The sequence below is a fragment of the Archocentrus centrarchus genome, chromosome 24 (assembly GCF_007364275.1).
Source record: "Archocentrus centrarchus isolate MPI-CPG fArcCen1 chromosome 24, fArcCen1, whole genome shotgun sequence".
NCBI lineage: Eukaryota > Metazoa > Chordata > Actinopteri > Cichliformes > Cichlidae > Archocentrus > Archocentrus centrarchus.
In genome coordinates this window covers 34299114-34322651 of record NC_044369.1, presented here as the reverse complement: position 1 = coordinate 34322651, position 23538 = coordinate 34299114, and the positions used below count along the sequence as shown (strand labels likewise).

General features: G+C 44.6%; 1 protein-coding gene across 1 annotated transcript in view; it reads left to right on the top strand.

Moving 5' to 3' along the window:
- The first annotated feature begins 12581 nt into the window (after positions 1-12581).
- Positions 12582-23538, top strand: part of LOC115774185 (kinesin-like protein KIF26A) — a 74888-nt gene continuing 63931 nt past the window's right edge. The window contains exons 1-2 of the mRNA XM_030721328.1: positions 12582-12641; positions 16602-16865. Coding sequence (XP_030577188.1) covers positions 12582-12641; positions 16602-16865 — 324 coding nt within the window. The remainder of the gene's footprint in view (positions 12642-16601; positions 16866-23538) is intronic.

Genomic DNA, 23538 nt, shown 5'->3' with positions numbered 1-23538 from the left:
GAATGTCGCCTGCTCTGGCCCCTGGAAGACATTTGACTATGGTCGCCGGTGTCTCTAGCTTCACGTTTCTCAAAACAGAGTCACCAATAACCAGAGTTTGTTCCTCGGCGGGTGTGTCGCCGAGTGGAGAAAAACGGTTAGAGACGTGAACAGGTTGGTGGTGTACCCGGGGCTTCTGCTTAGCACTACGCTTCCTCCTCACCGTCACCCAGCTGGCCTGTTTTCCCTGCTGCTCGGGATCTGCTGGGGGGGAGCTAACGGCGGCTAAGCTACCACGGTCTGCACCCGCTACAGGGGCCTGGCTAGATGTAGGATTTTCCAGGGTGCGGAGCCGAGTCTCCAGTTCAGAAAGCCTGGCCTCCAGAGCTACAAACAGACTACATTTATTACAAGTACCGTTACTGCTAAAGGAGGCCGAGGAGTAACTAAACATGTGACACCCAGAGCAGGAAAGTGCAGGAGAGACAGGAGAAGAAGCCATGCTGGTAGTGAGTCGGCTAAGGGCTAAGCTACTAGCTGAGCTAAGCTAGCGAATTTCTAAAAACAAATAAAGTGAGTAATGTGAATACAGGTGATTCAGCAAAGAGTATGCTATTTAAAGTAGGTGAAGATTACACTAAAATATGTTATTATCCAGATAAATCGAGTTATACAGATATAACAGCTAACAGACAGCAAAACACTGTGCTCCGAAACAGGAACAGGAAGTGATACAATACCGCAGTGAGATCCAACACCAAGTGACAGCCGGATGACCCCCCCTTCCTGAGCCTGGTTCTGCTGGAGGTTTCTTCCTGTTAAATGGAGTTTTTCCTTCCCACTGTCACCAAGTGCTGCTCATAGGGGGTCCTTCTGACTGTTGGATTTTCTCTGTATTATTGTAGGGTCTTTACCCACAATATAAAACACCTTGAGGTAACTGTTTGTTGTGATTTGGTGGTTTAGAAATAAAATTGAATTTAATTTAATTATCAGGAGTTACTAGGTGTTATCAGGTGTTATCAGGTGTTATCAGGAGTTATCAGGAGTTATCAGGTGTTATCAGGAGTTATCAGGTGTTATCAGGAGTTATCAGGTGTTGTCAGGTGTTATCAGGAGTTATCAGGAGTTATCAGGAGTTATCAGGTGTTATCAGGAGTTATCAGGTGTTATCAGGAGGAGCCCAGATCCAGAAGTCTTCTCTCAGTCCTCACACTGACTGCTGCTTCCTGCTCCTCAGTAATGCTGATTTTACTGAGGAGCAGTAAACCTGGACCAGTAACAGTGACTGTAAAATGAATGAACCCCTGTTAGTGTGTCCGATTCACGCCTGAAACTGCAGCGTGCTGTTAAAGTGATGCGGCGGTAATGCGGGAACGAGCTGCGCTCTGACCTGACAGGAAGTGATGTCGATGCTCAGTTTGGAATGATGCAGCTCCTGAGCTCAGTCCTCAGGACCCTCTGCAGCTTCTGTCAGCATGCTTCTCCCCATCACACCGATCCTCCTTCGGCCTCCCATCATTGATCCGAACCGCCTCGCTGCTTTCACACACAAACTGAGCTCGCCCTGGATTTCTGTGGCTCACAGGCCTCCATCGCTCTCTCCCTCACCTCCCTCCTCAGGTCTGCTGGTTTCTGAGCTGCTCTCAGCTGGTTATTACTGAAGTGAAGTGGCTGCATCTTTGTAAAGAAATCAGATTGTTAGTGGATCCGTCCTCCTCCTCTCAGTTCAGGATTTCTGACTGCAGTACATTTCCCTCCATCCGTCACGGATCCAGCAGATCGGAAGTGAAAATGAATCCATGACAATCCTGAAGGCTGCAGCACAGCAACATTCCTCCCTGATTATACAGAAGCTGAAACAGTTTGATCTAAATTGATATAAATCTGTGTTCTTCATGCACCAGCAGCTCGACTTGAAGCAGTTTTTATTCCAGGAGCTTATTTATTATACCACATGAAAGGTCATCGCAATGAATTATGGGACGGCATGAAGGATGGTTCCAGTGTCTCCTCTCCTAAAGGAGGCAATAAAGGAAGCACTGAAGCTCCTTTCCTTGGTGGTTGGAGAACTGGAACAGCTGATTATGGAGCTAAGCAGGTACTTCCGGGTCACCTGTAAGGGAGGAGCCTTCCTCAGAAAAACGCACTGTTGGATCGAGACTTCACACACACAGCCTATCGGGGGAGCATAAACAGAAGCACAGGTGAGGACATTCAAGCCCACGAGACAAGAGGAGGAAAGTCAAATTAACACAGACACACACACAGGAGGAAAACTGGGAACACTGAGGGGACAAATAAACTAACACAGCTGGAACTAAAACTAGAAGCAGAAGCAAATACAGATGAAAATCAAACCCAGACTAGAACCAGAGCTCCTGAACAGACCAGTGACCACTAAATCCTGCATGCTGCTCGTTACTCAGTCCAGAATACTGATCCCAGCTCTCATGTGAACCTCAGAGAACACGGGGTCTCTGTTTTCATGATGAATCAGAAACCATCTGCTGGGACTTACACGAATTTTCTCTCTGCTCAGATCGGCTCAATTATTTTCATCGTTATACGATTCTCTGATGGGAAGACCTGCGGCCACACAGCTCAATGATAACCGCACTGCAATAAAGTTAAAATTGTTGAGAAATATAAAGAAGTATTTATCTTAATAATTCAACTACCCTACTACATAATGTTTATTGAATAATGTACTCATTTTTGATAGTGTGTAGCTGATTCAGGAGTTGGGGTTGTTATAGGGAGTTGTCCTTCAGGACTCCACAAATAGCTCTGTATTGGGGATGGACAAGGTTGCCTCAGTCTGCATGATGATCATCTGTTTGTAGTAAACATCTGTATCACCCCACCACTCTATATTGTGTTCAGACCGGGAACCCCAGGATTGACCAAACTAGGTGGGGTGTGGGTTCGATGCAAAGTGGATACCTCGAAGGTTCACTTGTGGCCAATGATGTGATGCTCGACTTACTATTAAGAAACTTAAATCACACACTGTTTACAATAAAACTGACTCAGACGACTCTTTAACTCCAAAACTGAACATTTACTGAACGTGAACTCAAGATAGAAACCACACTTTTAAATGCAAAATGTAAGACACAAATGAAACACTAAAACACTTGTATTCTTATAATACCAGTAAAAACATTGAACTCAACCTTAGCTGTTCCCAATCAGTCCGAATGGATTAGGCTTATAAGGGTTAATTCTGACTACTCAGTCATTCAAATATACACAGTCACTTAACAGTACTCATACATGGGCCCCACACACACGCTCGCATTCACACAAACGCTGGAGGCCTGATTGTTGCGTGCTGCAGCACAGCGGCGAAACTCCTCTTCACTCCCCGATAGCTGCACCAGAAACGTCTGACTTACAGTTCCGCGTTGCGAACCAGCTCATCCTCTCGTCCCCTCCGGACGACAGTCAACCAGTTCTTGTCTGCAGTCTGTTTCCGCTCACCACTTGCCATCGACAGGACAAAGAAGATGGCGCTCGTCACCGCGACGAACTCCTGCTAGCCGTTAGCTGCTAGCCGCCGATGCTGATGCCTCGCTCTGAATCACCGTCGTCTGCGGCTGCACAGCTGTCGGGCAGGTGGTTTCCAAACGCCTCCTACTAACAGTCACTGGGTACTATTTACTAGTCAGTTCTCTTTTTGGGTGGCTGTAGCTCAGTAGGTAGAGCAGGTCACCTACTGATTGGAAGGTCAGTGGTTCAATTCCTGGCTACTGCAGGCTGCGTGCCAATGTATCCTTGGGCAAGATACTTAACCCCAAGTTGCTCTCCGACCGTTCCGTCGGAGTATGAATGTGAGTGAATGTTAGACGATTAAAGCACTTAGCTTAATTAATTAATCATGGAAGTGCTTGTATGAATGCGTGTGCATGGGGTAAATGTGAACGTGTTGTGTAAGCGCTTTGAGTGCTCATATCTGAGTAGAAAAGCGCTATATAAGAACTAGTCCATTTACCATTTTGTTAGTTTATCGTGCGCTAGCGCGCTCCAAGCCAACACTGCTGCGTCCGTTCTCCGTTTCTCTCTCGTTCTCCTCTCCTTCCTCTCTCATCACACCCAGCCAAATACAACAGGTAGACATGCACAGACCACCTTCACTGACCACTCAGAAAATACGAACAAAGAGTGTTAGCTCTGTTACATTCAGCCACTTTTTAGGAAAACATATTATATTTACATAACATTATTCCTCTTCCATTACACAATACACATTATATGCAAAGTACATTACACTCCTATTAACTTTGCTTTTATGTCCAAAGGAATTAAGCTTATTTAATCCCCATTTTTCCATTCGGGCTACACCCTCCCCCTTCTAGAATGTTTTGATGTACCCATCAAACCAACAGCTTAGCTAATTTGAATCTCCATGCACTGTCTAGTGAGATTCAATTTAACGCAAGAAGGGCATAAGGCCATAGGGTGACACCAGAGGGTCTGGCAGGGGTGGCATCGTGAATCTCTGTACGTGCCGCTTCCAACCAGCACTCCCTGGCTCAATACAGTTAAGGGCTGATCAGATGGTCTTCCCAGTTCATCATAACTCAGTCTGACAACTGGCTTCTTGACTGTCTTTTTGCGTTCCGCTGGAGGGTCCCTGTCTTCCAGTAGCACCTCCCTCTCCACTGCTACTGCCTGTAAGTCAGTAACTGTACCTTCCTCAGGATTTTGAAGCAGATTTGGGGAGTCGAGAGCTTCTGGAGTTGAGTCACCCTCCTCCAGTTCAGGGGATGAAACTTCTAGGGGAACTACGCTTGGGGCTTGACCTTGGCCTCGGCCTCGGTCTCTCAACAACAGACCTGGTCATGTCAGAAGTTTCTCACAGTCCATATGTAATGATCGTGATGGGCCTGCATATTCACATTCAGACTCTGATGAGAACATGGCATCTTCCTGGTCTACAGTTTGTTTGGTCGTTGCGAGTCTCCTTTGGGATCTTGTGACCGGTGTCTGAAATGACTCGGGCTCAGTGTCGTTCGGCAGTCTCACTAGATAGCCAATCGGTAGTAAGTGGTTGCGGTGTACTGTCTTTTCTACCCCCAGTCCCCTCTCAGGTTTTACTCTGTAGACTGGTAGGTTGGGGAATTTCTCCACCACGACATATGGTGTAGGTCGCCACTTACTTTTCAACTTGTGTTTGCCGGTAACACCCAAGTTTTTCAGTAGTACTCGGTCTCCTTTTCCCAGAGTCTGCTCTTTCACATGTTTATCATGAGCTTTCTTGTTTCGCTTATAACTCTTGTCAGATGCTTGTGTTGCAAGGTGGTATGCTTGACGCAGATCAGCTTTCAGCTTAGCCACGTACTTGTGATGTGACAAACTCTTTTGATCCTCATACAGTGCACCAAAACAGATGTCCACAGGTAGACGTGCCTCCCTGCCAAACATGAGCAGGTAGGGCGAGTACCCTGTTGCTTCGTTTTGAGTGCAATTGTAAGCATGCACCAAATGACTGAGACTCTGACTCCATTTCTGCTTTTGCTTCGGATCTAGCGTTCCGAGCATAGACAGCAGCGTACGGTTAAATCTCTCTGGTTGTGGATCTCCTTGAGGATGGTAGGGCGTTGTCCTAGACTTCCAAATCCCCAACATTTTGAGAAGATCTTGAATGAGTTTGCTCTCAAAATCCCGACCTTGATCAGAATGTGCACTATGGACTTCCGGCACGGATACAAAGTATTTCTCACAGAGAATCTTGGCAACTGTGGATGCCCGTTGATCTTTGGCCAGAAAAGTTTGGGCATTTCTGGTAAAATGATCGGTTACTACAAGGATGTTGGCATACCCCTGGGAATCTGGTTCCAAGGACAGAAAGTCTATGCATACCAGATCAGGTGGTCCGTTACTGGTAATCTGGTTTAATGGTGCAGCCCTTTGGGGCTGAGCTTTACGCGTGATACATCTACCACAGTTTCTTATGTACTGCTCTACTTCTGCACACATTTTGGGCCAGTAGAATCGATCCCGTATGAGTTTAACAGTCTTGTCCACTCCTAGATGACCGGACTCATCGTGCAGCGACTTCAGAACCATGGCAACAAGCTCCCTTGGTAACACTAGCTGATATACCTCATTACCAGATTGCCTCTGCACCTTTCTATAAAGCAGATCATCCCGGATCACCAACTTATTGGCTTCTCTCTGAAGCAGTACGGCTTCTGAGTTGGCCTCCTTGTCTGGTGAAAACAGGAATTCTCCATTCACAGATTTCTTGACTGGAGCAATCACTGGATCATTATTTTGTGCTTTAATGAGTTCTGCCTTACTTATCTGGGTCAAAGCACTGTGGTCCAATCGAGTGGGAAAACAAAACACTCTGGGAGTGCCTCAGGGGAAACCCCTAATTACTCAGCATATCCCATGTTCCCTCCTGCCGACTTTCTGCAGGAGATTTGCTTGCAGAGGGCTTTGACACTGTCGAGGGGCATTGTTTTCCATTCGGGGCTCTCCGATGGCAGAGGATTGCGCGACAGTAAGTCAGCATCAATATTAGTGCTTCCAGGTCGGTACTGTAAAATGAAATCGTAAGTTGAGAAGGCAGCCGACCAACGATGACCAGTGGCATTGAGCTTGGCTGTGGTCAGAATATACGTGAGGGGATTATTATCGGTCCTCACCGTGAACTGAGCACCATACAAGTATTCGTGAAACTTGTCCACTACTGGCCATTTCAACGCCAGGAATTCAAGTTGGTGCACTGGGTAGTTCTTTTCCGAGGAACTGAGCTTTCGGCTAGCAAACGCCACGGGTTGCAAACTTTCAGGATGTTCTTGATTGAGTACTGTGCCCAAACCGTGAAGGCTGGCATCTATGTGTAACACATAGGGATTGGATGGATCGGCGAATGCCAGAACGGGTGCATTTGTGAGACAGTGTTTAATCTTTTGAAAAGCCTCTGTGCAAGCAGGACCCCACCTATCTCCAAAGGGTTCATTTACACTGTAATAGGTCTTTTCTGGGACTTTGGCAGTTTTCTTCTTTCTCTGAGTGGGTGGGTAACCTTTGCAGAGCTCGGTGAGTGGTCTGACTTGAATAGAGTAGTTTTTTATAAAGCGACGGTAGTACCCACAGAACCCCAAGAATGACTGCAGTGATGGAAGGTCAGTGGGTTGCTTCCAGCGAGTTACTGCTTCCACTTTGCTTGGGTCGGTGGCAATACCACTTTCAGACACTATGTGTCCCACATATGTCACTTGAGGTCTGCAGAACTGACATTTGTCTATTGCCAACTTCAGTCCAGTCTCTTCCAGTCTGTCAAGGACCATGAACAGTCTTTATTCATGTTCTTCCAAGGTTTTTCCAAACACTATTAAATCATCCAAATACACTATGACCTTAAGCATGTGCATGTCCCCATCCACTTTTTCCATTACTCTCTGGAAGGTTGCTGGGGCTCCTGTTATCCCTTGGGGCATCCTTTCGAATTGGTAAAATCCCAAAGGGTATATGAAAGCGTTTTTTCCCTTGTCGTCTTCTGCCATTGGGATTTGATACTACCCGCTGCGCAGATCCAGGACTGAAAACCATCTGCTTCCAGATAAACAGTCCAAGGCCTCGTCAATTCAAGGAACAGTGTACTGATCAGGAATAGTTCTGCAGTTCAGTGTTTGATAGTCCACGCACATCCGCAACTTCCCCGTTTTCTTTCGTGCCAATACGATGGGTGAAGCATAGGAACTCCTTGATTCCTTTATTACTCCTGCAGCCAGTAGTCCTTGAAGGTGACGGCGCAAATCATCCAGATCAGCAGGGGCCACACGGCGAGACCGTTCTCTGAAGGGGGTGTCGTCATTTAGTCGTATATGATGGTGCACTCCTTTAGCCAATCCAACGTCCCAGTTGTCGGTTGAAAACACATTACTTCTCTCTGCAAGTTTCTGTTTCAGCCTCTCTTTCCATTCAGCTGGTACAGGGGAATCCCCAAAGTCGAACAGTGATGGGTCCAGCTGAGCTGAAGCTCTTGTGTGTGTGCCAAGGATGTCAGTCAATATATCCACCACATGCAGGTGTGCAACCACAGTACCCATTGGAATGGCAGTGTCTTTGAGGGACTCATTGCGCATGAGAACCAAGAACTTGTCTTTGTCAAGGGTCTTGGAGAACAACACCGTTGGCTGCACTAACACACTTGGGGGAAGAGCATGTGAAGGTACACGTTCTGTGATCAGGATACTGTCTCGGATCATGTGTGTTTCTTTGACTTTACAGATGGCTATATGGTTTTTCCCAGCCGGAATAACCAGTGGTCCAGGACCAGTCCACTTTACTTCGGCTACCGAAAAGTCATCATCTGTAGGCAACTCGGACTTAATGGTAGGTAAGGGCTGAGACTGCGAAACGTTCACCTTGCTGGTGCGAACAGTTTTTGGGCTCCCCTCTTTCTGAGTTGAAGACAGAGGTCTAATTTTGTGAACATTGGTGCCAACTAGAACAGGTATGGTATCTGAGCAACGAGGATCTGGGCACACTAAAGCAAGAACTGAGACAGCCTCCACCTTCCCTTGGGTCTTTCCAGGCAACTCCAACTCAATTTGGATGTAGCCTTGGTAGGGGTAGCTGGTCTCTGACTCACTTAGGCTCCAAATATCTAAACCAGTGACAGGTTGGAGAGGCACATGAGATAAGTACCTTGAATACCAACTGTCGAAAACTATCGTTACCTGAGACCCGCTGTCTAATAGGGCAGTGCAGGTTATGCCATCCACCTTCACACAGGCAGTGGAGGGTGGCCCTACAAGTCCTTCTGGGACACCAGCTGTGTGGACACTCACAGCGCTCCGGTTGACCCCTACATTTGTGGTAGTTTGTTCTTTTGCAGTACCAGGAGCTTTCTAGCTTGCTTTCAGTTTCCGTTGGGCATGAAGGAGTTTCTGTATCACTTTTGGGTAGTTCTCTTGGAATTTACATTTGGTGGAAATGTGCCCATCTTCGCCACAGCGATAACAGAAAAAGTCACTGGGATCTCTGAGTGCCGTAGCTCTCTGATGCATGAGCACGGGAGAAGTCTGGTTACTGAGTGGTGATACTACGGGCTCTTTGCTGGGTTTAACAGACATAACTGAGATCTGCTTTCTTAGTTTCACCACTTCTTTCTTTAAAGCTTGAATGTTGTTGTTCTCTTCCAAGCTGTTGGGCTCTGCCTCATCCGTGGGTGGAGACTCAAGGGAAAGGACACATGGAGCCCCTGACGCAGCCGTGAGCCCACTGACTTGGGTTTTGAGTTCTTGGAGCTCAGCTCTAAGATCCTGGACATATGCCCCTGTGGGTACAGTAGCACTTTTGACATGCACAGCTTTTGTGGGGTTAAGTCTACGGCGGGAGGCTTCATACTCTTCTTCAATGCGCACCTCATTCAGCATCTGCAAGAAAGTAGGTGGATTATCTCTTCGCTCCCTCAACCGCAAACTTAATAACATCATGTCAGACCTTGTGGCTCCTTTAATGAGTTGATCAAGGCGGGCTTTGTCTATGGAAGTGGGGCAGAGGCCTCCTTTTTTCACTACTTTGTTCAGGGATCTTTCCATCCTTCGCAGAAACTCAGAAAGTTTTTCACCGGGATGCTGGCATAGCATTCTGAATGAGAAGTACAGTTCCTCTCCTGTCTCTGGTGTGTCAAAGGTGTTCTCAATCACATCCACGTACCCTTGGGGTGTGGCCTCTGGGTTATTAAAGCGGACGGCCTGCAATATCTCCAGAGCAGGACCTTTTACACTGTGTTCAGACCGGGAACCCCAGGATTGACCAAACTAGGTGGGGTGTGGGTTCGATGCAAAGTGGATACCTCGAAGGTTCACTTGTGGCCAATGATGTGATGCTCGACTTACTATTAAGAAACTTAAATCACACACTGTTTACAATAAAACTGACTCAGACGACTCTTTAACTCCAAAACTGAACATTTACTGAACGTGAACTCAAGATAGAAAACCACACTTTTAAATGCAAAATGTAAGACACAAATGAAACACTAAAACACTTGTATTCTTATAATACCAGTAGAAATATTGAACTCAACCTTTGCTTTTCCCAATCAGTCCGAATGGATTAGGCTTATAAGGGTTAATTCTGACTACTCAGTCATTCAAATATACACAGTCACTTAACAGTACTCATACATGGGCCCCACACACACGCTCGCATTCACACAAACGTTGCAGGCCTGATTGTTGTGTGCTGCAGCACAGTGGCGAAACTCCTCTTCACTCCCCGATAGCTGCACCAGAAACGTCTGACTTACAGTTCCGCGTTGCGAACCAGCTCATCCTCTCGTCCCCTCCGGACAACAGTCAACCAGTTCTTGTCTGCAGTCTGTTTCCGCTCACCACTCGCCACCGACAGGGCAAAGAAGATGGCGCTCGTCACCGCGACGAGCTCCTGCTAGCCGTTAGCTGCTAGCCGCCGATGCTGATGCCTCGCTCTGAATCACCGTCGTCTGCGGCTGCACAGCTGTCGGGCAGGCGGTTTCCCAACGCCTCCTACTAACAGTCACTGGGTACTATTTACTAGTCAGTTCTCTTCTGTTAGTTTATCGTGTGCTAGCGCGCTCCGAGCCAACACTGCTGCGTCCGTTCTCCGTTTCTCTCTCTTCTCCTCTCCTTCCTCTCTCATCACACCCAGCCAATTACAACAGGTAGACATGCACAGACCACCTTCACTGACCACTCAGAAAATACGAACTAAGAGTGTTAGCTCTGTTACATTCAGCAACTTTGTAAGAAAACATTATATTTACATAACATTATTCCTCTTCCATTACACAATACACATTATATGCAAAGTACATTACACTCCTGTTAATGTTACTTTTAGGTCCAAAGGAATTAAGCTTATTTAATCCCCATTTTTCCATCCGGGCTACACATCTACTATAGGTGGGTACTGGGATCTGCTTTTTTTTTTCTAAACCCCTGGTAGATACGGAGGTTGGGGAGAAAAGAAAAACACGTCCGTCTCTCCTGAGAGCAGGAAGAGAGATTTGGTATCACTTTGATATGTTGTGACACAAGCCTCTCAAAGCATTTTGCAGTCACTGGTGTTAGTGCAATAGGCCTGTAGTTAGACTGCTGGTGAGGGAGTTTTTTGGGATGAGATTATGGTGGCTGTCTTGAGGCAGAGTGGGACTGTGGTGTGTGTCAAGGAAAGGTTGAAGATGGTAAATGAACTAGCTCTTATATAGCGCTTTTCTACTCAGTCAGAGCACTCAAAGCGCTTACACAACATGTTTACATTCACCCATGCACTCCCATTCATACAAGCACTTCCATATGTACTAAGCTAAGTGCTTTTTAATTAACTAACATTCACACACATTCATACTCCGACGGGACGGTCGGAGAGCAACTTGGGGTTAAGTATCTTGCCCAAGGATACATTGGCATGTAGCCTGGAGTAGCCAGGAATCGAACCGCTGACCTTCTGATCAGTAGGTGACCTGCTCTACCTACTGAGCTACAGCCACCCCCAAGATCTTAGTGAATACTGCTGAGAGCTTGTTGGCATGGGCTTTGAGTACCTTTGCAGGTACTCCATCAGGCCCAGCAGCTTTCCTCACACTCACAGTTCTGAACACCCAACTCGCTTGATGTTCCTGGAGGCAGAGTGGGTGAGTGAATGCAGACTGGGTGGGCCTCTACCTCTACCAGTGAGGTATTGGGCAGGCAGTAACAGAGTTGTAATTGGTTATGTTTTAAACCCAGCCACACCTGACATGGATTGTTATCAGAGACGTTGCTCCACTCTGTCTATGCAGGCCTTTTTTTGCAGCTTTAATACATCTCCTCAGGTTGGCTCTGGCTAAGAAGCTCTGTCTCCTGACCTGAAGGCAGAGTTGTAGTCTCTCAGGACTCATTGTACTTCATGTCATCCATGGTTTCCAGTTTGGATAAACACAATGTGTTTATCAATCATTACATTGTCCATACAGAATTATAACAATACCATGTCCAGCTCCTCTCCCCCTCACTCAGGAGCAAGAACCTGAGATACTGAAACTCATTCTCACCTGGAGAGGCTGAAGAGACGGAACTCCAGCAGAGGAAATGCAGCACTTACTGCAAGGTACCAAAATTCAGTTCAGTTTTATTTATATAGCATCAAATCACAGCAACAGTCACCTCTTTAAAGGGTACAGACCTACAATAATACAGAGAAACCAACGATCAGATGACCCTCTATGAGCAGCCACTTGGTGACAGTTTATTTAGATTTATTTGTTTAATACGTGCAGTGGAGTCAGACCACCATCACTGTCCAAGTAGCTCCACCGGCCTCGCTGATCAGCTGTGTTATTGTGTGTCTTCACACTGCAGTTATGTAAGCCGGTGTCAGAGCAGTGGATCTCATCTGAGCCTTTGCTGTCCCACAGTCTGAACGTTCACGCTTCAGCGGCACCGTTCCCCTCCCACAGTCCACGCTCGCTCGGCTTCTCGCTGTAATCGAAGCAGAGATCTCAGCAGAGGCTGAAGCTGCGCCTCAGATGAAGGAAAGTCAGCATCGGTGGGAGAGCTGAGCAGACCTCAGAGTGTTTATTAAAGGGCGTTAACGAGAGTTCATTAACAGACATGTACTCGCAGTACTGGAACACGGCTCGGGGCCGCAGGCCGGACTACAGGAGATACACAGTGAGTACCACACACTTTACTGTCTTCATGTACCGTCTGTCTGCAGGTCTGTCAGCACAAACTCTGAACCCTCACATTAAAGTATAAAATCAGTTCTGGGTTTTATGGTTCACTTTCCTGCAGTTTGTCTGGCTTCACTGTTAAATATATTCAACATTGTGCTCATTTTACAAGTGTGCCAAGCTGGCTTTGATATGCTTTTATTTTGAAGGCACATTGACTTTCCTGTCTCTGTTTGGCTTGATGGAAGCTTCTGTGGCATTGTAGGTGGGCCTGAGGGCCCGCCCACTTCAACACCTGTGACGAGGGTTTGCTTAGATTTTAATTTCAATTCTTAAATTAAATATTTATAGAAACAAAAGATTAAAAGTGTTTTTCTTTTTTAAAAAAAAAAAGCGAGCCGAGCTGTGAGCAGCAGCACAGTTCAGAGGCTGCTCAGCAGAGGACACTGAGCTGCATTCACACTCATGTCTGTGGGTCAGGTATGATGTTTGAGCCAGTGTGAGTGTGGGCCTTCTCCTTCATCACATATTCATACACCTGAGGTCTCAGTGGAAAAACACAGTCACCTGTAATAAGTGCTTGCATTTTTATTCAGGCTTCCACACAGTTTCACTGCATCACTGTGGCTGTGCAGAAGGTGGGAAACAGCTTAGACTGAGGTCATTTAATGCAGCAAACATGCTTTCTGCTGCAAGTAGAGAACAACAGAGAACAGACAAGATGAAAGAACTGAAATTTTCTGCCTGTTTTATTTTCTCCTTGATAGTAGAGGCAGTTTCTATTGAGAATTTAATGAATGCACAGCTCAGTGCACTGCTGCTAAGTCTGTGTAGCTCAGCCCACAGTCTCTGTCTCATCTCTATGACAGCCATTATTCAAATTACTGTATTTTTTTAATGACCCTTTTCAGTGTTTAAATGAATGGATGGCCTACACTGGTCTTCACAATCCACAGCATAAATAAAGATGCTAGATTGGTATTGTTTTAAATGTATACATGCACATATACCTGCAGGTATTAAAGAAGCTGCAGCATTAAAAACATGAGCTTGTGTTAAAATGACTGTAGCCCATCCAGAATCAGTCCTGCTGTTGTGTCTGGATGGAAGTGAGACTTCAGTAAGGAGCAGCTTATGCTGCTGATCTGTTGCTATTATAACATGAAGTATGAAAGGCTTCATCCTGCCGTCATATAAAAAACCAGAAGCCAAACTGAGAACAGACATTAATAAATATTATGAGCATGATGTGCAAAAGAAAAGCTTGAAGCTTCTTCTCATAAAGTTAATAAACCATTTCCTGACAGATAACTGAGCCTGTGACTGAGGGACACATCAGGAGACAGCATGATGCTGATTATTATTAAAGCTGCTTCCCTTCTGTGACGTGTTTGAAAAAAAAGTGTAGTAAAAAACACTACCTGTACTTTGTTGAAAGTCTCAACAGTTTTCTACAGAGTGCTTTTATTATAAAGGCCTGTGGGTTACTTTTATTTTGGGATTTGTTATTGTAGCAATGCTGCAACTGTCCACTACAGCGAGTAGTAGAACTGCTAAGTTGTGCTGCATCACCTCTTCCAGTCCCACTCAGCGTCCTGGTTCACTTTCATTTTCGGTGAATCGTTGAGCAAACATTCTCAAACATTTGCTCTTCACTTTTCTTTACAAATAAAATTTTAGACATTAGAGAAAAAATTATTCATAACCATCTCAAAGATTATTCTTCATGTTCGGCTGCTTTCAGCACTGCTGGTATTTGTTTAGACTCTTTTGCTCCAGTTGATCTTTCAGAGTTAACTTCAATAGTTACTTCCTCCAAACCAGCAACATGTTTGTTAGATCCCATTCCTACTAGACTGTTCAAAGAAGTCTTTCCAATTAGTGATGCTTCAATCTTAAAAATGATCAATCAGTCTTTATTGGTTGGCTATGTACCACAGACCTTCAAGGTGGCTGTAATTAAACCTCTGCTTAAAAAGCCATCAGTGACCCAGCTGTCTTAGCTAATTATAGGCCAATCTCCAACCTTCCTTTTCTCTCAAAGATTCTTGAAAGAGTAGTTGTAAAACAGCTAACTGATCATCTGCAGAGGAACGGTTTATTTGAAGAGTTTCAGTCAGGTTTCAGAATTCATCACAGTACAGAAACAGCATTAGTGAAGGTTACCAATGATCTTCTTACAGCCTCTGACAGTGGACTCATCTCTGTTCTTGTCCTGTTGGACCTCAGTGCAGCTTTGATACTGTTGACCAGAACATTTTATTACAGAGATTAGAGCATACTATAGGTATTAAAGGTACTGCACTGCAGTGGTTTGAATCATATTTATCTCATAGACTCCAATTTGTTCATGTAAATGGGGAGTCTTCTTCACACACTAAGGTTAATTATGGAGTTCCACAGGGTTCTGTGCTAGGACCAATTTTATTTACATTATACATGCTTCCCTTAGGCAGTATTATTAGAAAGCACTGCATCAATTTTCATTGTTATGCAGATGATACTCAGCTTTACCTATCAATGAAGCCAGATGACACACATCAATTAGTTAAACTGCAGGAATGTCTTAAAGATATTAAGGCCTGGATGACCTCTAATTTCCTGCTTCTAAATTCAGATAAAACTGAAATTCTTGTACTCGGCCCCACAAATCTTAGAAACATGGTGTCTAACCAGATACTTACTCTGGATGGCATTACTTTGGCCTCCAGTAACACTGTGAGAAATCTTGGAGTCATTTTTGACCAGGATATGTCCTTCAATGCACATATTAAACAAATATGTAGGACCGCTTTTTTGCATTTGTGCAATATTTCTAAAATTAGAAACATCCTTTCTCAGAGTGATGCTGAAAAGCTCATTCATGCATTTATTACTTCTAGGGTGGACTATTGTAATTCATTATTATCAGGCTGTCCTAAAAGCTCCCTGAAAAGCCTTCAGCTGATCCAAAATGCTGCAGCTAGAGTACTGACAGGGACTAGAAAGAGAGAGCAGATTTCTCCCATATTGGCTTCTCTTCATTGGCTCCCTGTTAAATCTAGAATAGAATTTAAAATCCTTCTCCTCACCTACAAGGTCTTGAATAATCAGGCACCATCTTATCTCAAAGACCTCATAGTATCATATCACCCCAACAGAGCATTTCGCTCTCAGACTGCTGGCTTACTTGTGGTTCCTAGGATACTTAAGAGTAGAATGGGAGGCAGAGCCTTCAGCTTTCAGGCCCCTCTTCTGTGGAACCGGCTTCCAGCTTGGATTCAGGAGACAGACACCCTCTCTATTTTTAAGATTAGGCTTAAAACTTTCCTTTATGATAAAGCTAATAGTTAGGGCTGGATCAGGTGACCCTGAACCCTCCCTTAGTTATGCTGCTATAGGCCTAGTCTGCTGGGGGGTTCCCATAATGCACTGTCTCTTCTCATTCACCTTATTTACTTTGTTTATACTCCACTCTGCATTTAATCATTAATTGATATTAATCTCTGGCTCTCTTCCACAGCATGTCTTTCTCTCCCCTCAGCCCAACCGGTCACAGCAGATGACCCCCCCTCCCTGAGCCTGGTTCTGATGGAGGTTTCTTCCTGTTAAAGGGAGTTTTTCCTTCCCACTGTCACCAAGTGCTGCTCATAGGGGGTCGTTTTGACTGTTGGGTTTTCTCTGTATTATTGTAGGGTCTTTACCCACAATACAAAGCGCCTTGAGGCGACAGTTTGTTGTGATTTGGCGCTATATAAATAAAATTGAACTGAATTGAATTGAATTGAACTTTAAGCCAAAATTCCTCAGGATTGGTTGTTACAGAAAAATGTGACAATCTTTTGTCTGCCCATTGGTCAAAGAGACTGTCAGACTGTTACTGACTGAACCTGGTGTGACTGAATGACTCTAAACTCCCATCAGACTAATGTGGGTGAATGAAGGTGATGTTAAAGAGGTTTCCTCTGTCTGGCTGCAGGTGGTGGAGGGGGAGACTCCTCTTCCTTTGGCTTCCACCGGTCGTAGGAAGCGCCTCCATTCTGCAGGAGAGGATGAAGAGGAGGAGGTGAGGAGGAGCTGTGCGTCTCGACCAAATCCCGAAGGCTCACTCTCGGCCAGCGAACTGAGCCACTACAACAAGCCTGAGGAGGAGGAGCTACGGAGGCTGTGTCAGCGCTGCCACATCATGGCGTCACAGCTGAACAGACAAGCCGCTGCTCTGGCCGACACCACGGCGCTGAAGGTCAGAATCACATCTGTGAACATGTGAAAGCATTACATGTGTTTCATAAACAGAAGAAGATACTGCATCATTAAGGAACAGCATGAGAATTACTTAGCTTTTGACTGGCACTTTATCAGATATATGACAGCACCTGAGGACCTCTAGCACCTCTATTTTTGACCAGGATATGTCCTTCAATGCACATATTAAACAAATATGTAGGACCGCTTTTTTGCATTTGCGCAATATTTCTAAAATTAGAAACATCCTTTCTCAGAGTGATGCTGAAAAGCTCATTCATGCATTTATTACTTCTAGGCTGGACTATTGTAATTCATTATTATCAGGCTGTCCTAAAAGCTCCCTGAAAAGCCTTCAGCTGATCCAAAATGCTGCAGCTAGAGTACTGACAGGGACTAGAAAGAGAGAGCAGATTTCTCCCATATTGGCTTCTCTTCATTGGCTCCCTGTTAAATCTAGAATAGAATTTAAAATCCTTCTCCTCACATACAAGGTCTTGAATAATCAGGCCCCATCTTATCTCAAAGACCTCATAGTCCCATATCACCCCAACAGAGCACTTCTCTCTCAGACTGCTGGCTTACTTGTGGTTCCTCGGATACTTAAGAGTAGAATGGGAGGCAGAGCCTTCAGCTTTCAGGCCCCTCTTCTGTGGAACCAGCTTCCAGCTTGGATTCAGGAGACAGACACCCTCTCTATTTTTAAGATTAGGCTTAAAACTTTCCTTTATGATCAAGCTTATAGTTAGGGCTGGATCAGGTGACCCTGAACCATCCCTTAGTTATGCTGCTATATGCCTAGTCTGCTGGGGGGTTCCCATAATGCACTGTTTCTTCTCATTCACCTCTTTTTACCCTGTTCTTCTGTAGGATGTTTACCTTACAGTATAAAGCACCTTGAGGCGACTGTTTGTTGTGATTTGATGCAGCTGAATTGAATTGGATCTTTCTTCTAACATATCTTAAGTCCAGTCTCTTCCTGCAGGGGTGGTACTTGATTTGGAGCTATATAAATGAAACTGAATTGAATTTATTGTTTCCATTTTTGCTGGAAAATATCTTTGAATACATGGAGAGCCACTTCCCTTCTGGAGTGTTTGATGCTGAATTCCTCTGTCAGGTTTTTTTGTATCAAAGCGTGAACATCAGAGCTGCTCTCGTCTCTGCTGGGGCGAGCGAGCTTCACTCTCTTTGTTCCACAAAACGAGTAGCTGTGATTTGTCTGATGCTCTGGCTTCACTGCCTCTCTCTAGTCACTGAGTCGCTGCTCGCTCTGCTGAACGCACCATCGTCACAAAGTGTGAGCAATCTGCATAGACAGAATAATTCTCCTTTCCTTCACTGGACTGTTTAAATTCATTCTTTCCTTCATCTTGTTATTATGCACATGTTATGTTTGTACTACATCTAGAGAAAACTATTGAAAAATAATGAGAATATTTTCTAATACAGGATCTGAATGGCCAATATCCTGTGCAGGAAACATTCAGATTTATTTAAGTAAAATCATAAATTATTATTTATTTATTGTCATGGTCCTGGGCCGTATGCCCAGTATTTTGTGTTTAGTTCTGTTTTCTCTGAGTTTTGTTATGTCCTAGTCTGTTTTGGTTTTGATTATTTATCTCAGTTTCCTCTCTTGTTGTTAGTTTTGGTATTTTGATCTCCTTGTTCCATTTGTTCCTGTCTCCCCTGCATCTCTGTCCTGTGTCTGTGTGCTTCCTGTTTTATTTTGACAGTCTTGTGTTCCTTGTGCTTTGTGTTTAGTTTTGCTTCCTCTGTTATTAGTTTCACCTGTGGTTCCCTGCTGTTTCCACTTGCCCTGATTACCTACTGTGTGTATTTACCCCTCAGTTTTTCTCTGTTCCTTGTTGTGTCATCTATGATCTCAGCTCTGTGTCTCCCTGTTTCATGAGCCACTCAGTTTTAGTTCTGGCACCCGTCCAGTTTGTTGTAGTATTTGTCTTTCATCTCAATAAATCATCTTTACGTTCAGTTTGCCTGTGAGTCCTGCATTTTGGGGTCTGCCTTCACTTGGCACACAGCACACCATGACAGTTAATTGCATATTGAGCTCAAAGAATAAGTGCAAATCTTTCTAAATGAGCACCAACTGTCAGTTTCTGTTAGCTGACTACTTGTTAAACTGACTTGATAGACCCTCAGATTAACCTGTTTCCAGGACGAACCTCTCGTCTTTTTAACGTGCTGCAGGTTTTTGTCAGCGGTCGTTCTCGGCCTCTGCAGCTGGTTATCAGCTCCGTTTATGTGCAGCACATCTTTAAGCTCAGAGTTTAAAGCTCACAGTGTAACTGCAGCCCACAGGCTCCCGATGTCCTGGACACCACACACCCTCAGAGTGAACCCCTCTCAGTGTGGATGGGAAGTTCAGGACTTTTTCACAGTAATCCAAATCTCACAGCAGCATTAATGACTGATCTTGTTCTGTAGACGGATCATCTCAGATGTTCTCTGTTTTAGGCCTCTTCTTCCTGCAGTATGATGGAGTTTGTCTCTGCCCATCAGGGATGCTCAGCATGAACTTTACTGAGAACACTTTAACCTTCATCCTCCAGCTTCCTGCTGATGTGTTTATAGTAGCCTGACCACAGATGTGTAGCTAGCCACAGCACTGTTGCCAAATTTTATGTAAGAAAACTTGCTGTCAGGGGGGTCGGCAGAGGATTCCAGTTTTCCATGCTAAGTCAACAGAAAAAGTTGTTGCTAGTCACTTTTTGGGGGAAAAAACTCACTGGGGGATCTGAAAAGTTACTAAATCTAGCAACAAAGTTGCTAAGCTGGCAACACTGTGCACCAGCTAGCACACTGTTATCTGGCAGCTAACCCAGCTTCTTTAACCCTTCGTTTATGTCCAAAGTTCTAGCAGAGCTGTGTTCTAGTTTCTTTAGAAGTCCTTCAGTCAGATTATGGTGGGTCATCTTTAAATGGAAACTAACTGGCTAACTTGTAACTCATTTGAACCTCATGAAGCCTCTTTTTCATGAACACCTGGATGTTAAACTTTATTGTAACAGCCACACTGATCCCTTTATGGCAGCTGAAAGAAACTGACTAGTTTTCTCTCAGAGTTTGTTTGTTTATACGGCCCTGCTGGTTCAGCCTGCTCCCCAAACCAGAGTGGAAAGAGGTGAATGAAAAGAAACACATCATGGGAACCCCCCAGCAGCCTATAGCAGCATAACTAAGGGAGGGTCCAGGGTCACCCGATCCAGCCCTAACTATAAGCTTGATCATAAAGGAAAGTTTTAAGCCTAATCTTAAAAATAGAGAGGGTGTCTGTCTCCTGAATCCAAGCTGGAAGCTGGTTCCACAGAAGAGGGGCCTGAAAGCTGAAGGCTCTGCCTCCCATTCTACTCTTAAGTATCCGAGGAACCACAAGTAAGCCAGCAGTCTGAGAGCAAAGTGCTCTGTTGGGGTGATATGGTACTATGAGGTCTTTGAGATAAGATGGGGCCTGATTATTCAAGACCTTGTATGTGAGGAGAAGAATTTTAAATTCTATTCTAGATTAAACAGGGAGCCAATGAAGAACAAGGAAACAATTTTATCAGCTTCTTTTGTGCTTTGCGTGTAAATCTGCCAAGTAACTAAATCTCTGATAGTTTTCACATTTGCTTAAATCCTGTGTTCATGGTCAGAGTTACAGGTTACATCAGTGCAGCAGAGATGAGTTTGAATCAAAGCTGCTGATGCTGAGATTCATTCACTGAATCCAACATTTCTACAGCCTGTATGCTGTCAGTGTAGGGGATGGAGATCAGCTCAGAGAGCTGTGAAATACTGGGTTACATCTTTGTGAGTTCAGTTCATCCACACAGAGCAGTAAACCTCAGAGCAGCAGCAGCAGCAGGTCAGCTGATCACAGCCTGCACACCAACATCATTTACTGCAGCTACAATAGAAAGCTGTGATTCTTCTCCCCATGCAGAGCCACTACAGCTGATCCTAGGGTTCCTCCACCTTCTGAATCCCACTGTAACCCCTGAGTATCCTCATGTTGGTGTTTAGGTGGAGGCACATTCACCCTCTACTATGGAGGACACAGAGAACAGAGCTGGGTTTAAATTCACTTTCACAGTTTGTGTCCTACAGAACAGATTCAAGCTGAGAGCATTCATTAGGATTAAAATTTAGACTGGAATAAAATTTCTATTCTCATGTATTATTTTATATTATTACAATAATATATAATGAGGTTCAGTTAGCTTTACACAAAAATAGCAGGTAGAAATGTCCTCCAAAGAACTACTTTTACTTTCTTACTTTGAGTACATTTCAGAGCCTGTACTTTTTTACTTTTACTGCAGTAAAGAAGTTGAACCAGTACTTCAACTTTTACCAGAGTATTTTTAACACAAGTACTTGTACTTCTGCTTATCCACGTAAAAGTGTGTATAGTGTATAGTATATAGAGTATAGTGTATAGTGTGAATTACTTTTTTTTTTTTTATTCTTCTTATTTATATGTGTGTGTATATATGGTTGCAGGTACAAAATACATTTCACTGTGCATTGTACTGTGTATAACTGTGCATGTGACGAATAAACACTATCTTATCTTATCTTATCTTATCTTATCTAAGTACAGAATGTCAGTACTTTTGCCACCTCTGGAGCCTGGTACTGAGAAGATTTTATAGAAGATTGCAGTGTAGAGACGGCTGAAGGTACCAAGGTCACCAGAGCAGGAAGGGAAGGTCCCGCTGCAGTAAAAGCCCAGAGGATCTGCTGGGACAGCAGAAAGGTGACAGTCTGCAGGAGCTTTATGAGCCCGAGTGTCACTTCTGAAGTCATTCAGGCCCTTTATTATTCTGATCATTACCACAGCACTCATCCCAGATGACGGTGGTGATGGTGATGGTGATGGTGATGATGATGGAGCTGGCAGGTGTTGCAGTAGAGTGTAGGGGAATTATTTGAATTATTAGTCTTCACTTTGATTTAAATCATCATCTTCCTTTCTGATTGATAAGTTTTACTTTTGTTCATCTTTTCTGTTCACCTCTGAACTATTTAAGCATCACAGGATCACGGTTTAATTAGACACTGGTACCAATAACTATATAAACACAGATGACTTCATTCTTCTGTATGAAAGTACTGAATGAACTGTTTTCACTGAGGGTAAACAGCTGTGTTGCAGCAGCAGAAATAAAAGGATGAGTGTAAGATAGTTTGAGTCATTACAAATCAACAGCAGCACTTTCAGATATTTACAGGCTGCAAATCAATTCTATGATTCAGGTCATAGTTTTGATTCATGAGCAGCTTGTTTCACATGTAAGCATGCACACACCAGGGGGCGCTGCTGCACAGAGAAGCTGTTCTGCTTCTATCATTTTCATTGCATAAACAGACAGATTAAACAGAAACATTGAGCCTCTTAGTCCATTTTTATACTTTGTATGCTGTACATATAAATGGAGCCTGTTTCCATCACAGTCAGGGCGCCTATTCTCAGAGCCAAGTCAAAGTTTTACTCTCCTCCACCTGCTGAGGACTAAATAAGCATCAGAGCCAGCACAAACTCCAACCTGCTGTCAGACTGCAGGGAAACAGGGACAGAAGCATAATGTGAACTGCATACAGCATCATTTAAATTCTGACAGCATCTGAAACCCTGAGGAGCAGAGGCCTGCTGAAGATAAATGACTTTGTGTGGTGGAGGGCAGATGAAGTTCCACCTCCTCAGAGGGAAGCCCCAGATCTGTTTGAGACAACAAATCGAGTCCGAGCTGAGCTGTTTGCTAATGCAGGCAGGCAGCAGACTGAGACTGATGATGCTCTGCTCTCTGCAGGACCTGCACACCAACTCCATCCTTCAACATGCCGCTGCCTCAGACACGTGCAGAACATGCAACATGTGACCTTCAAGCAAACAAGCTTCTTTTCAAGGCTCTGACCTACCAAATGAGAGCAGCTGATTTTTCTCTTTTCTTTCAAAGTACCAAAAGTACTGAAAAGGCTGAAGCTGCATCTGTGTGAGAATTTACATTCATATCCACCTACAAAGTCCAGGAGATGTTCCTGTAACCTGTCCTCTCCTCTGTGTCCACACTGCAGCAGCTGAGGATGACTGCAATTCTTGGGGCTGTATTTTAGGCTCCGACCACGGAGTGAGAACTTTCCCTGAGTAAAAACCTTTCATGGTGTAAGTGTGCAGCGGTTGGTCCAACACACGGATGCAGCAGCAAAACAAAATCATCCACCATGAAAAGATCAGCGTTTACTGTGACCTTTAGAAACAGAAGCAGGCTCAGTGACGAGAACAGAAGAAGAACTCTCAGCATATCTGCGTTATGTTTGTGGGATTATCATTCCCACTGATGCTCTGGTACCATTAGCAGCAGTGCTGCTGGTTGATCAGCTCATCCTGAAAACCTTCTGAGTGACTGAGCGAACCTTTTGACCCACGGTGCCCTCTGTGTGACTCCGCCCCTCTGTGTGACTCCGCCCCTCTGCGTCACTTCACTCTGCTGTCAGTTTTCATTTCTTCACTTTTGTGTTGAACTCACTCATGTGTCACAGTCTCTGATTAATCTGCCAGTTACTCTTAATTAACCAGTGTGTGCGCGCACGTGTGTGTGTGCGCGTGTGTGTGTGTGTGTGTGTGTGTGTGTGTGTGTTCTTGCTTATTAAAGAGCAAAAAG